At 49.1% G+C, this 14,780-nt stretch overlaps 1 protein-coding gene across 14 annotated transcripts in view; it reads right to left on the reverse strand.

Moving 5' to 3' along the window:
* Positions 1-14,780, reverse strand: part of CAMTA1 (calmodulin binding transcription activator 1) — a 324,887-nt gene that overhangs the window by 233,362 nt on the left and 76,745 nt on the right. For all 14 annotated transcript variants that reach the window (XM_055705087.1, XM_055705080.1, XM_055705081.1 and 11 more), the window contains one exon: positions 8,592-8,659. In XM_055705087.1, coding sequence (XP_055561062.1) covers positions 8,592-8,659 — 68 coding nt within the window. The remainder of the gene's footprint in view (positions 1-8,591; positions 8,660-14,780) is intronic.

Here is a 14,780-nt window from a genome sequence, read left to right on the forward strand (position 1 = left end):
CCTGTGAGCTCCCCAGCCTGCAAGAGCCCCTAACCCCTGTGAGCCCCCCAGACCTGCAAGAGCCCCCCACACCTGCGAGCCCCTTAACCCTGCAAGAGCCTCCCACCCCTGCAAAAGCCCCCCAGCTCTTGCAAGCCCCCAGCCCTACAATAGCCCCCCACACCTGTAAGCCCCCCAGCCCTGTGAGAGCCTCTAAGCCCTGTGAGCCCCCCAGCCCAGCAAGAGACCCCCAAGCCCCGTGAGAGACCCCCCAGCCTCGCTGCTCAGTGGGACAGAAGGAAACCCAGCACTGACTCACCCAAGGAAAACAAGGCGGCATTTATCCTAATTAACAAACTTTTTTCCCCTGCTGTAAACAGTACTTACAACCAGCAGAAGAATCGTGTCGTTTTACATTCTGTCAGTAAATTATAAGAAACAAAAAGGCATGGTGGAATTATCTGAGGGTGTGAGATTTAAGGTACATTTTTAATTAAAACAAAAAGACCAAAGCTGCGATGCAGCGTCATAAAGCAGATAATTTTACAGCTGGATGGTCTCCCTCTGATGTACTTGAAAACCATTTTTAAGTGACATAAAGTTTAACATACCGGTACATCTGCCTACCCACCAGATTCTACATGGAATTTAAAATTTAATTATATTAAAGTATTGTTACAGCGTGCATAGCAAGAATGCCAACTGAGTGTAACTTCAGGAGAATCTTTGCCAGATTCCTGCAAATCTGTGTTTCTTAGGACTAGGAAGAACAAAAAAAAAAAGATAAAATCTTGGTATTAGTGCTCTCAGCCTTTGTATTTCTTGCTCACCCACCAACTCCTCCACATTTGGACCCAGCAGGCTCACGTACATCCCCGTGCAAAGCGGCAGCGTGTTCTCGTGGCAGCCTCTGCGCAGGTAACCAGCCGCGCTCCCTGCTGCTCCGTTACGCACAAGGAATCTCCCACAAGATTTCCCTCTAAATGCACGCACGGGGATGTATGGATGCTGGAAAACCAACCCTACACCTACAGGAAAATGCATAAAGCCACGTGGGAATGGAACACCGCAGGCAGGGCAGTCTGTGGGTGAAGCCCAGAAACGCAGCAGCGAAATGCAAAAATACATCACTCCGTCCCCGACGGTGCCGCTGTGAGGACCGCCGAAATCAGCCCGATTATAACGCTGGTATTGCACAGCCCCAGCGAGGGCTGGGGGGCTTTGAAACCCCCCTTGGGAACAGGGAGGGCGAACTGCAGAAAGCCAAATCTGATTATCAGGGAACCTACAGGGGCTCACGGAGCAGCGAGCAAGGGGCTGGGAAGGCGAACAAGAGAAAGAGCCGCAAGTTTTGAACTGGAGTGACAGCAGCCCCCTCGCACGCACCGCTGGGTCCCAGGCTCATCAGGCATTTCCTGTGAGTTGAATAACTAAAGCCAGCAGCACTGCTTACACCACCAGTGACAAACGTCCCTCAACGCACTGGGTCACAGCGACTGCAATGGGACATTTGGAAAGCTCGGAGGGAAAGGGAAGAAAAAGAAAAGCGCAATGGGAGGCTGACATTAGCACCTCGCTGCAGGAGGAAGGAAGCTTTGGCTGTTTAGATACGCCAGAAGCAACAGTAGAAACTCCTGGTGCAATGGAAAGAGCCTTTGGGGAGGGAAAAAAAGGAGTAATTTCTGTAAATATGCAGGAGCCCACAACCCCGAGAGAAATCAAAGGGCACTACAAGCCCGGCAGCGTGCACATGAACAGCACGTGCACCTGCCAGGCACGCCAGCTCCCACGTAGGCAAATTATTCCTCGTGCCACAGCAAGATAAAAGCCTGCTCATTACCTACAGACACTGTTATTCAGCACCAAAAAAAAAAACCACCCAATAATAAAAGGAAGGAAGAAAAGAATTAATATCACTCTCTCTGTAGCCAGCTCCCCATCTTCTGACAAACGCGGCTTGTTACACAATTCACTTTGTATTCTTTCAATCTGAACAGCAGGTCCTCCGTGATGGGTGGCTCCCGGCTGCTCTTCCCATGCAAGGGGCACAAAATCCCTCCTCCCGATCCCAGATTTCTAGCACGTGCTTGCCAACGCACCCATGTACAATTCAAATAACGTTGTATTTCCCATAAATATTACGCCATCCCCATCGGGCAAGCGAAGTGTCCGTCCTCCGGACACGACGCACCCTGTTGCATCAGACCTTGGGCATCCTGATCTTGGCTGGCCAAGGATGGGAGAGTGGGAGAGCCACGGTGCTGGCTCCAGCCCAGCACTAACTTCAGTGCCAGATTTCCTGGAGGGAAAAAAACTTTGTCAATAAATAATCCAAATAAATAGCTTATTTTTAATCAGCTGGTATTTGCAGGCCATTAAGATGCAACGAGCAGGCTCAGGCACCCTTTCTGTACGTTGTTGTTGATGCAGAAAATGTATTGGAAAAAATGAGAGAATATCATTAAAGGTTAATTATGAGCAACTTAAAGGTTATTTTTGCATATCTCACCTCCTGGACAAAAGATGCTTCTTCATTACCATACCAGAATATAAATTAAGTTGCAAAGCCTTTAAAATGTAACAAAGACCTTAATTTTGTTGCTATTTTAAAGAGTATGAACAAATAGCGGTTTTCCTAGCCCCTCTGCAGCCTCTGCACGTTACGCAGAAAAGGGCATCTCCTAAGTGGTCCCGCATCAGCAATTAAAGCCTCCATCCTTCTCGGTACCCTTCGACTAGAAGCACAAAATGCATGGAAATACTGGGATGGTTTGGCAAGTCGGGTTCCAGCCGTCGGCAGCCCCAACCCAAAATCTCTCCTTGCACGTTTTTACTTTTCCTCTGCTCTAACCACGACAAAGGCAGCTCCTCTCTTACCTGGCTCATTAAACCCAGATCGCACCGCCAACACGGGGGGGAGCTGCTCATACTGAGCATCCTCCCACCCCCGTAATGTTTGGTCTAGAAAAAAGTCAGAGCCTGCCCAAATTTTGGATGCCAGTTTTGTCCAAAAACGAATGCCAAGTATTTGCCTTGGCCATATTTATTGACAGGAAAAGCTTATTGTCTGCCTTCCGCAAGCTTGGTAGTTTTCTGAATAATTTAATTGCTTTATTATCAGATAATTGCTTCTTTTGACAATTCCATGTTTTCTAGGGTTCTCTGCCTCTCCAAGGGGTGATGCTGCAGGACTCTGCCCTGACTCTGTGTGAAGAGGAGGGGGAGCCTTCGCGCCCTGGCACCGCCACCCCGGCAAAGCTGGGCAGTGGGGACAGGAGATGTCCACACGCATGGACCAGTTGCAGAACTGGCATCTTTGAAACCATACCTGGCATCTTTGAAACCATACCCGGCATCTTTGAAACCATACCCGGCATCTTTGAAACGTTCTTTGAAACCATCCCCAGCTGCCAGGCTGGAGCAGACGTAGGAAGGGTCTCCATGAAATACTTGAAGACTGTTGACTGACCTGGGCCAGGCATCCCGGTGGCTCCCAGCAATTCTGCCATTAGGTCACATTAAAACAAACGGGGTGAGCTATTAAAGGAATTAATTATTGGCATCTCAACACCCCTGGACCATACTGGCTAAAAATCTATATGAATCAATTCCTCTTAAAACCATCTCTGTACTGTTTATCCTCTTTGGGGTGGGAGAAGAGGAGGAAATACTGAGAGCAGCGAGAAGAAAGTGTTGAGAGTCATGAAATCTTTAAAGTGTAAAGAGAGATGTGCCACATTTAGCAGGGATTATGTCAAGCAGCATCCCAAGCCAGAAAGAGCTGACAGCACACACATTGCCTTTGACAAAGGAAAAATAGGTCATACGCGACCCCAAACACGTAAACAAGAGATTCCAGCAGCACGGGCAGAAAATCCAAAATTTCAGCACTGTGCATGGGTGAGGCTGATGGTCCCGGATCCCATGGAGAGTACGAGCTATGTGAGAAAGCGAGGAGCTCCTTGAAAGCCTAAACAAGGTCTGGAGGGAATTCTTCCTTGCGACAAGCAGAAGGGGAGATGGATGGAACTTTTGCCACTGACCACAAGCTCTGGGCGGTCGCCTCTGCACAACTCCCAGCCCACGGCACAAGGACCAAGACACCCCCGCAGCATCATCTCCCCAACCCAGCCGGACGGCTCCCGCACGGAGCGCATCACGGAGCCGGCTCGCAAGGTAATGGCTTAACGCGGTAAATTAATTCCAAAGCACAATTGTTTTCAATCTTCATTTAAACCCAACCTTAGTTAATCTCACTTTAATGACATAGGAAATGGAAATCCCCTTAATAAAGTAAGTCATGAATATTTATTACCCTATTTTTTACCTGAAAATTGAATAATTCAATTAATTTTACTATTAATTATTTAATACAAAATTAATATACTGCAAGATCCTAACTTATCTTTAAGAAGCCCCTGGTAAAGCTATCCAAGATAAAATACGTTCCTTAAACTGGACCGGCGGACAGGTAAGGAACGGGGTAAGCCCCCAGCACCCATCCTGCACCCCCCTAGGCCAGAGGGGCCGGTCGATGCTGGCGCTGGCACCGGGGAAGGCTGAACCCCTGCACACAGCGATGCTCTCCAGGGGAGGCGGATGTGTTATGCTCACTTTTACATCCCCCCAAGCAGTTTTGCTAAAACAATAATCGCATCAGGTCCTGCCATGCTCCCTTCTAAATCACATTGTGGGCTGGTACCCTCCGCTCCAGCCCCGCCACCAGCCCACATTTAATGTAACAAATTGAATTTCTCGGGAAATTTCAAAACTCTGAAGCCAGCAAAAACTGCTAAAAAAAGCAACGGAGGAAAACAACGATGGTTGTGAGTGCATGTTCAATGGGGAAAAGTTATTTCTACCCAGTCTAATGTAATCTGCACCCCCCTTCTAGCAACCAGCATCAGCAATGAACGGCAGAGCGGTCCTTTCCAAGACACAATGTCTATGACAAAAGCAAGCCAGGTGACTATTTTTCTGCTCTTTGCTACCCTGGCACATTCTTAGGACTCGCGCCGGGTCCAGCCTCCCTGGACCCCGGGCTGATGAGCAAAGGGATCGCCCTGGCACGGGGACGAGCCCTCTCCGCTCCCACCGGCCACGCAAATGCGGCTCAGCCCAGTTCTGTTGTGGCACCGCTGTCGTGAACCAGGTTCTGATGAGTTCGTGATTTATTAGGTTGGGATTCATCAGTGGGAAACGCTGCCTGGGCTGCTGTCCCTCCCCACGACACCAAAAGCCACACTTGTCTTCCTGAAGCCAGGAGAGGGGAATAAAAGTGCTAAAAATAACCCCGCAGGTAGCAGAAGTAAAACTAAATTACCCCAAATGCATACTGACAGCGCATGTAAATCGCTACAGATTTGCAGGAGCAGGCTGCTGCCCAACCTTTTTAGTTGCGGAAATATTAATCACTGCCAAGTCTCACTGCCTAAAAACAGCGTTTGAGCTCTTCCCGGGCTGAAAAACCTGCATCTGGGAACTTCCCCAGCCGCTTGCCTATCGGTACGAGCGATGGCTTAGCCCCGCGTCAGCAACCCGCATCATTTCCCCAGAAACATTTATCTTTTGGGTTTTGCAAGGAAGGAAACAAGAGCTTGGTGCTTGTCTCCGTCCCGTCCAAAACCCTCTGGTTTTGCCGGATGCGCGGCAGAGATGCAAACGCAACGCGGGAAGGGGCGCACTCACCCCCCATGGCATTGCATTCCCAGTTGGAAAACTAACCTCGCAGCTTCTGGGCACGGCCAAGTCTTTTTGGTTACCCCAGTCTTGCTTGTGAAACACAGGTGAGGCTACATCAGATCACTCAAGCGTATTTTAAAAATACTCTATAAAGACGATAATTACAGAAGGCACTTGGAAACAGGTAAGCAAAGTATCTTCAACTAGATGAACAGTTTTTGGGCTAAAAGTCAGCTTTGTCATTGAAATTCCAATGTAAATAACAATTAAGTTCTACTTGATACACAAATGTCAAGTAATTTTTATTTATTTCTTTTTTGGTCATCATGATTTGCATTTAAACTTGGAAATGTCAGATACTTCAGCCTTGCTGCATTAGCAGAAAGCTTCCCCAGTTCACCCTGCTGACTGGAATACCCAATGCGGATTATCCTGAACATTCTCAAGTAACCAAACACCATTTCAAGGAAGCATCAAGGTCGATGCCTTGCGAGGTGTACTTGTTAATTTATGTTGATAAACGGGAGCACTCAGAAGACTGTTGTAATAATATTCCAGTATATTATTTTAGCGTATTTTACCAATTGGAGTCATTCCACAAGAAGTTTCATCAAAAGGCAATTTCAGAAGACTTTGAAGGCTTCCTCACAGGTCCCCTAATGCCCCCCCAGCAGCATCGTAAGAGGGTTCCTCCTCCACCCCTGACCAAAGCCACCCCCTGCCTGGTGCCACGGACCATGGGAATGTCTTTACGAGAAAGCAATGAAGGCATTCAGAAATGGCTCGAAACAAACTCTTCCCTCTTTTGCCCCCTTCTGCATTGGCTCAGTAACCCGGGAGGTTCGGCCACCCGCAACGCCACCTGGCACCACCATCAACCATCAGCCGCCAGCTCCTGACACCCGCCGTCCAGCGCGCCCAGTGCCCCCTACAGCGATCCACCTCGCCGCGATTCCTCGGATCGCGCTATACATCATCTTATTAAGAAATTCCATAGGTGTCAGTGGTGCAATTCATTTTTATTAATTTTCTGAGATGAAATTAGTGGCACCCACACCGGCACACAAAGAATGGGGAGTGTTCCAGTTCAGCGCCGGATCGATGTCATTAATTCTGTAAAACTGAGAGCCCCGATTGTATGAACTCAGCATTTAAGTCTTCCAATTAATTTTTATGTTAAAAAAAAAAAAAAGGGAAAGAAAACTAACTCAACAATTTAAGAAGGTCCTTGAACAGCCGTCACAACTTTTCTTCTCCTGGGACATTCTTTCTTTCAAGTGTAAACACACAGGAGGAAGGTATTGTAATATTAATCAGAAAATTATTTTTGTGCATTGCCTTTAGCAAACCAACTCTTAAAAATCACAGGACGCTGCTACAAAAACATGTATAATCTCTTATCTTTAATGATGCCATGTATACCCAGACTAGTTAATGTTTTCTGACCGCGTAATAGGCTTATCTGGCAAAGGTTCAGCAAGAAATCGTTTTGCATTAATTCTGAAACTTGGATTACCAGGTCAGAAAAAAGCCTTCTCCAATATTATCAAATTACCTGCTGTCCTGCAGCCAAGAAGGGGAGTGAAATAAAGCATTTATGCACTCGCCAAGATGAGACTCTCAGCTGCCGTCGATGGGAAAGGTCCATCTAAGGACCCTTCAGCCACTGCAGCGGCTGTGTGTCTTGGTGATCCATTTGAGAAAGCAATCAGGCCTCAAATGTCTCCCTTTCCAGGTATCCCAGACACATTTTAATATGACAGGCAAATGTATTATTTAAAGATGTCACAAAAAATACAGTAGAGACTGGGGGCAGTGGGGGGGGGACAACCACAGAACCTAAAATAACACAGCTCTCTATTCCCTGTATTTCATGGAAAGCAGGTCCTCCTTGCGCCCCGACCGCTGCGGCACTGCCCGCCTCCACCTCCGTTCTCTCCTCAGCTGGGAGCTATGGAACACCTGGGGAATTCATCCGTACTGTTTATTAGAGGCAATACCCATTCTTTGCGCCTCGCTATAATTTCTGCCCCTGCTAAGGACAGAGTGAGGCAATGCCAAACCCAGCCACCAGCTGCCCAGGACGCCTCTGGCAGCGGGTCTCTGCAGCAGATGGCAATGGGATGCAGGATGCTACAAAAGGCTTTTCTCCCACCTTGGTCCTAGCAGGCTCCCTCCAACAACCCTGCCCTTTTCAAGAGGAAAGAGGAAGATTGGGAAAAAGAAGACAAGGAAAAAAAAAAAAAAAAAAAACCAAACACAACAAAATCCCCACAACATTAGAAAGCACGAGTTGTTTTTTTGCGTTAGTACGGAAACTTTGCGAGCCTGAAAGCGGCCAAAACGGCAGGAAAACAGCCACAGCTGAAACTTCACGTCTCGGTTCCCAGGGGAGCAGAGGAGTTAAACATTTATGGTAGTGCGAAGAAGACATGACATTTACTGAATAATAAACTGCAAACATGTCTGTTAATGCGGCTTTTTGGGATCTCCTCGCCATCAAACACTTAACCCCAGCAAGAAAAACACCGAAACGCAAACAATCCCTGTGACTGCATGTTAAACAGGCAGAGCACACAGGGGAGGGCTTTGCGCTTTTTGAGTTCTTTAAAGCTGGAGGCTGTAGGGAACACTGTCAAGATAAATAGCCTGCAACCTCGCCCAAAGGCTTTCAAATCCGTTCATCTGAAGGCATACAATTAAATCCTGAACAATCGGGTTAAAACTTTAACCTGTCAAGATCGCAGCTGTTCCATTTTTAATCAATCTGATTTCATTCAATAAAATGCTCATTAAGTCAATTAATGAGAGTTTGGTGTCACAAGCCGTCAAGCATGACTGGGAGTTTTCACTCGGTGGCCAACGCATTGATTAGCAAGTCAAGTCATCAGTGAGAATGAGTCAATGGGCTGAAGCATGAGCAACGTTACCTTGTTTTAGGGGAAGTTGTTAGCCATTCTTCATGCTTTTCAAACGTTATTAAATAAGCTGCAATTTCCTGAAAGAGAAACGCAGAAAGAAAAAAAGAGTTATTTCCATGGCTGTGTTGGAAACTGGAAAGTTTTACAACAAAAAAGTTTTATAACAGAGACCAGGAGCTGCCCAGCCCCGGGTTAGGTCTGCAGCTTAAATCAGGTTTTGACTGAAACGGCACGCTCGGTCAACGTTCGTATTCACGCCACCAAAGCCAGACTTAACTAACGTAAGGAAGAGATGCAAACAAGGAAAGGCATTAACATTTTCCAGCACAGACAACTTGCTTGCTGGTTAACTGCGGTGACTGCAGCATCGCCGAGAGCCTGGTGTTACGTCAGGAGGCAAAGGGGAGGGCAGCGACAACGCGGACACGGGAAGCTAAATTAAATATTTATAAACAGAACAGCATCACTGCAGAGAGAATTACTGAATTATTAATTGTTGCCATAAAAAGCCAGCGGGTGACATCAACATAAGTCATCGCTCCCACTTGCAGGAATGATACGGGCGATTACTTCCAGATCAGAACCGATTTGTTTGCAGGAAATTATCAGCTCCGGCGAGATAATTCACGGCGGTGCTTGTATGTATGCCTGATGAACGTGGAATGGTCGCCCATCAGTCTCCTTGGTACGAACCCAGAGCGGCTGTGGGGCGGCCCCACCGCAGGCAGGCTGAGCATCGCCAGCAGCCCTGGCAGAGAGCGGGGCGATGCATGCTGCAGGAGATGCGGGACCAGTGACCGTCCCTAACCACGATGGCTGCTGTCACCACACCAGTGACATCCCGACACCTAGCGATGGCCAAGGACCCCTGGGGCTGAAGTCCACAGGTTGCTGGAAACAAGCTCCCCCCCACCCCCTGCCAAAGATAGACTCAGAAGTACGTAGTTTTTTGACGGTTCTCTTCCAAAAACCGCCGCCCAGCCAGGTCCAGAGTCTCCCTCTCAGAGAGACCTACAACAGCAAAAACTCTGCAGAAAGGTCAGTGAAACTGCCTTGAATGTTTAATTGCCTCAAATTAGACCCCAAACCCACATGCAGTTTAACATCCAGAGCCACTGCAACAGAAGTGTCTACAGGCTGTGCCATCATGAAGGGAATGCACACATCAGAAACGGGTCTTTCAACCAGGAGATTATTTTTTTTTTCTTTTTTCTTTTTTTTAAAGATAGTTCTATATAAGGGTTGTAGCTGTATAGCACCAAAGCTAAAAAAACCCACAATGCTCTCCAACCAGCTGGCCCAAGCATCTGCTAGAGCCACAAAACGCAATTATATTACTCCCAAACGAGACGTAAAAATATCTTGTTTCCAATACTCTTGGTTTTAAGACTCATACTTAATGTCCTCCGGGTATTGCAGCGGTGCCAGATCTCCGTGTTATGTACTTTATTAGAGTTGTGTGAATGTCATATTAATGACTCCTGACCAACATGTTTACACTGCAAATAAATTCTCCCAGAATCCACCGCCGCACCCCTTGTCTCCCAGTTTTAAGCGATTACCGTAGCAGCAGGCAATGGGAGCAGCACCGCTTCTACGTGAGCCAGGAGGAGAAGCAGCACCACGAGGCTCTGAAAACACCTCTTTTTGACTTCTGGCTAATTGCCGTGTAAAATTCAGTATCAAAATACCCCGGTGCAGCCCTCCACTGGGACGGTGGCTGCTGGCACAGCATCTTTGCTCGCGACCTTCCCAGAGAGAACACCAAACCTCGTGCTTTGACAGGAGCTGCGGTTGACTCGGATGCAAGTGCTAGAATGTGGGCACTGCATGGCCAGGAAGGTCTGGCCCCAGATTTCCAGCTGGCTCCACAGAGGCATCGCCCATCAGCCCCCACAAGAGCCACTGATGCCACATTAACTCGTGGCTTTGATGCAAGGTGCAAGCTGTAGGAGCCAACCACTGATTTTATGCATATATATATATACAAAAAAATTAAAATACTCTGCATCTAAAATTCTTTAGAAAATATGAAGCAAGATCTCTGCTTTTTTTTTTTTATTATTTTTTTCAAGCCAGTACAGTATTTCCATGAAATGTGCTGTGGTCTGCAGAATTTTATTCCCAACCCATCCCACGTTATGTCCTTGACTTGCTATGTTACAAATCTGCGTCATCTCGCATCTTGCAGCGAGACGAGCTCTGGGGACACCAAGGCAGAGGCACCAGTGCCGAAGGAGAAGCGCTCCCCATCCTCTCTACCACCCAAGCCCCCCGGACGCTCGCGGCAGATGGTCTGCGTGAACAGGCGTTTACAGAAATAAACCCCTTCAACACAGAGGTGGATCCGACTCAATCCACCCTCAAAATCCCACAAAAATAGGCAGGTTTGGGTGTGGGGGCGTGTGCTCAGATTAGCGTGGGATTTTGCCCAGTCCTACTAAAAATCAACTTGCCGTAAGGAGAATATAAAGCCATTTTTAACTTTTGTGGCTGACTATACTGCTGTAGCGCAGAAAATTGAAGTATTTCAGGTGAATGAATGTCCGTCTTACCCAAGGCTTACTTACTTTTATTCCTTCCAGCCCGCCTGGACCCTGCATGCTTGAAATCATCCCAAAACCACCGCTGATGGGAGGAGCTGCGGCAACGAGATGCTTCCGTTTGGAGGCAGGACTTTTGCTTCCATGCCGCTAGCCTGGGCCTGCTCTGCGAATTTGGGCAGAGCAAAGCACACGCTGCGGATCAATGCTGCGCCGAAACACCCGCACGCGTTCCCGGACCCTGCTGCGCCAGCAGGGAAAGCCGCAGCTCCAACCAGACTCCAAGCTGGATCTCCCGAACACTCAAAATGTATAATTCAATTCTTCTAACAGGATAAGAGAAGGATTCGCACCAACTAGGATAGGAGCTCCCCTAGGCTTACTGCTTAATGATATATTACAGCCTGATTTCCCTCCTCCAGAGGAAATACCTGGGATAACGAGGAAGATCTCACTCATGGCAGTGCTATAAATTAACACATATGGCAGAGAGACAGCGGATCCTCCACACCGCCCTCCGTGCCCTGAGCACTCAGAATTACAAGGACTGGCATACAAGTCAGGGGGGAGGGAAAACCCACCCAAAACCCCTCTGCTCGCCCTGCCCATAACCCCATCGCCCAGAGCGCCGCGTCCTTCACCGGGACATCTCAGCATTGCTGCCAAGGGGAGGCCAGCGCTCTCGGCGTCACGAGCTACCCATTTGCCTCCTCGATCCAGTTCACGTGGCTGCTGGTCCAGCTGGAGCCAAGCCCCAGCAAGGTTTGGTGCCAGGAGAGCTCCACCGCGGCGGCTGAACACCACAGCAGCGGCGCAGCCCCACGCCGCGTAGGGAGAAGCGAGCAGGAACGCTTATTTATGGTTTGACACCGATGTGCCAAGTTCTGTCGCTACAGAGCACCGAGACTTGGGGAGAAAAAAAAATCTCCTGTCTGCCACCTCAAACTGGAGCAGAACTGTGAGAAACAGATGACTCAGTGATGCTCAGCGATGCTCGCGGCCAACACTCACGCACGCACACACACAAAGCCAGGCAAAGAGGCGAGTTTCCAGCGAAAGGCAAGTCCTGGGCACTGGGGTGAACCCGAAATCTGGTGCTGCACAGCAAAATGCTGATTTTCTAAGGGAAATAGATAGCAGAGCGGCGTGCTCCGGACCCAGGGGGCAGAGGAGCTCAGCAGTGAAATGCCTGGCGTCAGCGCCCACAGCCTGGATGGAGAAAGCCTGTCCCAGGGATGGGATGCAGAGGACCAGGGTGGGGAGGATGTGCTGGGGAAGGCTCCTCTGCTGCCAGCAGCGAAGCCCCTTTAAATCCCATTCTTTAAGTGTCTGGCTTTCTGTGACTACACAACTTTGCGTCTGTTACCCTGGAAAGTCCCAGCAAAGTGCATAATCCAGGGCTGCCAGAAAAAAAGGACAACTACCGCACGCGCAGCCGATGGTTGGAGGCAGGAGCGAAAGGAGATGCTTTCCATGGAAGAACTGATGCCGGCGGCACGCACACACAAAGCCACAGCCAAGCAGCTCCTCCAAGCAAAGCCCAAACCAAGCTAAGGGCAAGCCCAAGCAGCTCAAGTTATCAAAAAAGCTCTTTTTTTTTCCTCCAAATTCATTGGCATGCTGAGGAAAGCACCACCTGTGAGATGCAAAATACGAGGATGAGGTTTCTGAGAAGCCTTGGCGCTCCCAAAACCCAGGGTCAGACCTGCCCCAAGTGGCCTAAGGCTAGAAATTTTCCTCCCAAACACCACATCCCACACAGCTTCTTGCACTAAATCAGTTCCTACAGAGGTTTTGCTATATGCAGAATAAAACCTGAAAGGCCCAGAAGAAAATGGTCAGAGTAATGCTGATGTTTTATCAGCAGTTTGCAAGTGATGCTTTTTTCAAAACGCGTGCCCATCCGTACAAGCAGGGATGCTAATGACGAGCCGGTGCTCATCAGTTGCTTGGGATGAGCGCCCCTACACCGGTTTTCCTTTTGAAAAAAAAGGGGGAAGAAATAGATTTATCACTGGAAGACACAAAGTCATTAAATAATTAAAAACAAAACTATAGGCACAATAAAAGCCCTTTGATAAAAAAAAAAAAAACCAAAAACAAAAACCCAACTGCATTTTAATGTGTCTTAATTCCCTTAATGATTCTCTCTGTGTCTTAGAGGGTCAAATCAATGTCTTCGCCAAAAAATTCAATTATGTCTCATTCATCGTATCTTTGGAGCAAGGCTATTGTTTGCTTTTGTCTCCTATCAAACCCTTTTTCCATTGCTTCTTGCCCGAGATTACAAACAAAAGGCAGCGTGGCACCAGCAAGGTCAGACGAGACAGAGCCAGGCTTTGAAGAGCCCAGCTCCCCGTGCTCGGCTTTGCTGTTTAATTACGGAGCCAGCCAAGGAAATGAAAGGACAGGCGCGTTCGTCGGGAACGCCTGACTCGTCGCGGCTGGCGCGTCCCTCCGAGGCAGCGGCCAGGGCGAGGGGCACGGGGCGCACCCCAAGGCCACCCGCGAGCATCTCTGCAGGCGAGGGCACCGCGGACCAAGGCCGGGGTGTCCCCCGCAGCCCCGCACCCCTCCTGAGCCCAGCCTGGGGAATGTCAGCAAGCAAACTGCGCCAGGGAGGTCGAAATGCCGAGGTCTGTGTGGCCGCAGCTCTGCCATGACCCTGCTGGCCGATTTCACAGCAGCGCTTGGGGCCAGGCTCTCCCGCTGCGGGACTGAGCCCTCCGTTCACAGCTTGTGAGACACTGGCGAAGAAAAAAAGGTTTAATTTGATCAGCTAATGGAAGTACCCCATAAAGCAATCAGATAATTTAACACTGGAATCACACCAGTGATGTTTTATCCTAAACTTGGTCATATAATTCAACAGCTTAATTTATACTTCGTTGCTTGGGCTGAAAGCACTTTATATAAATGAACATTTACTTTTCTTTTGCATTCCCTGTTTGTTAAGATTATTAGTTGGAATGCACCAAAGAGCCATCAGCTGTAGAGCCAAGTTAACCACACCAGGCAGGACACGCACAGGCTACAGCATCTCTAGGTGGCTGCCACCGGTGATGTCCCCGTTGTCGCTGCTCCAGCTTCGCCCCAACAGCCCGTGCCAAGCTGCACCACCAAAGCCTCGTGCGAACCGAGCGGCGGGACGCGCAGCCGTCGTCACCAGCCCCACACGCTGCGCCGGCCCCACGCTGCCCACCCTGTGCTACGTGACTGCAGCGCCTCAGCCGCTTCAATATTTAACGACGAGACAAAAGCCGCCGGAGCCGCAGCAGCGCGGGTGACCTGATCTCACCTCCCGTGTCCCTGCGGCCGCCGAGGGGACGAGCTGCAGCACGGGACAGGCAGCACCACGAGCAGCTCATGCAGAGTGCGTGGCCCTGCGTGCTTGTTTTTAGGTACGGGAGTGAGACGGGACATTGTCTCTGAGCAGGGATGGCGGGCAGGGCTCCAACACACCAGCAGCAGCGGAGAGCCCCGTTAGCCATCACCCGTGCAGGAAAGCTGCGGACTCTGCTCTGGGTTGAAGGACTTGCAGCAGAACACACACATTGCAAGAGCAAGTTATAATAAAAAGCTCTGAAATTCGCAACAAATAACCCAGCCTGACAGGAGACATCTCTGAACCTGAATTCCAGCCCAGAGGAGATGT

Source organism: Falco cherrug, chromosome 3, assembly GCF_023634085.1.
Source record: "Falco cherrug isolate bFalChe1 chromosome 3, bFalChe1.pri, whole genome shotgun sequence".
Lineage (NCBI taxonomy): Eukaryota > Metazoa > Chordata > Aves > Falconiformes > Falconidae > Falco > Falco cherrug.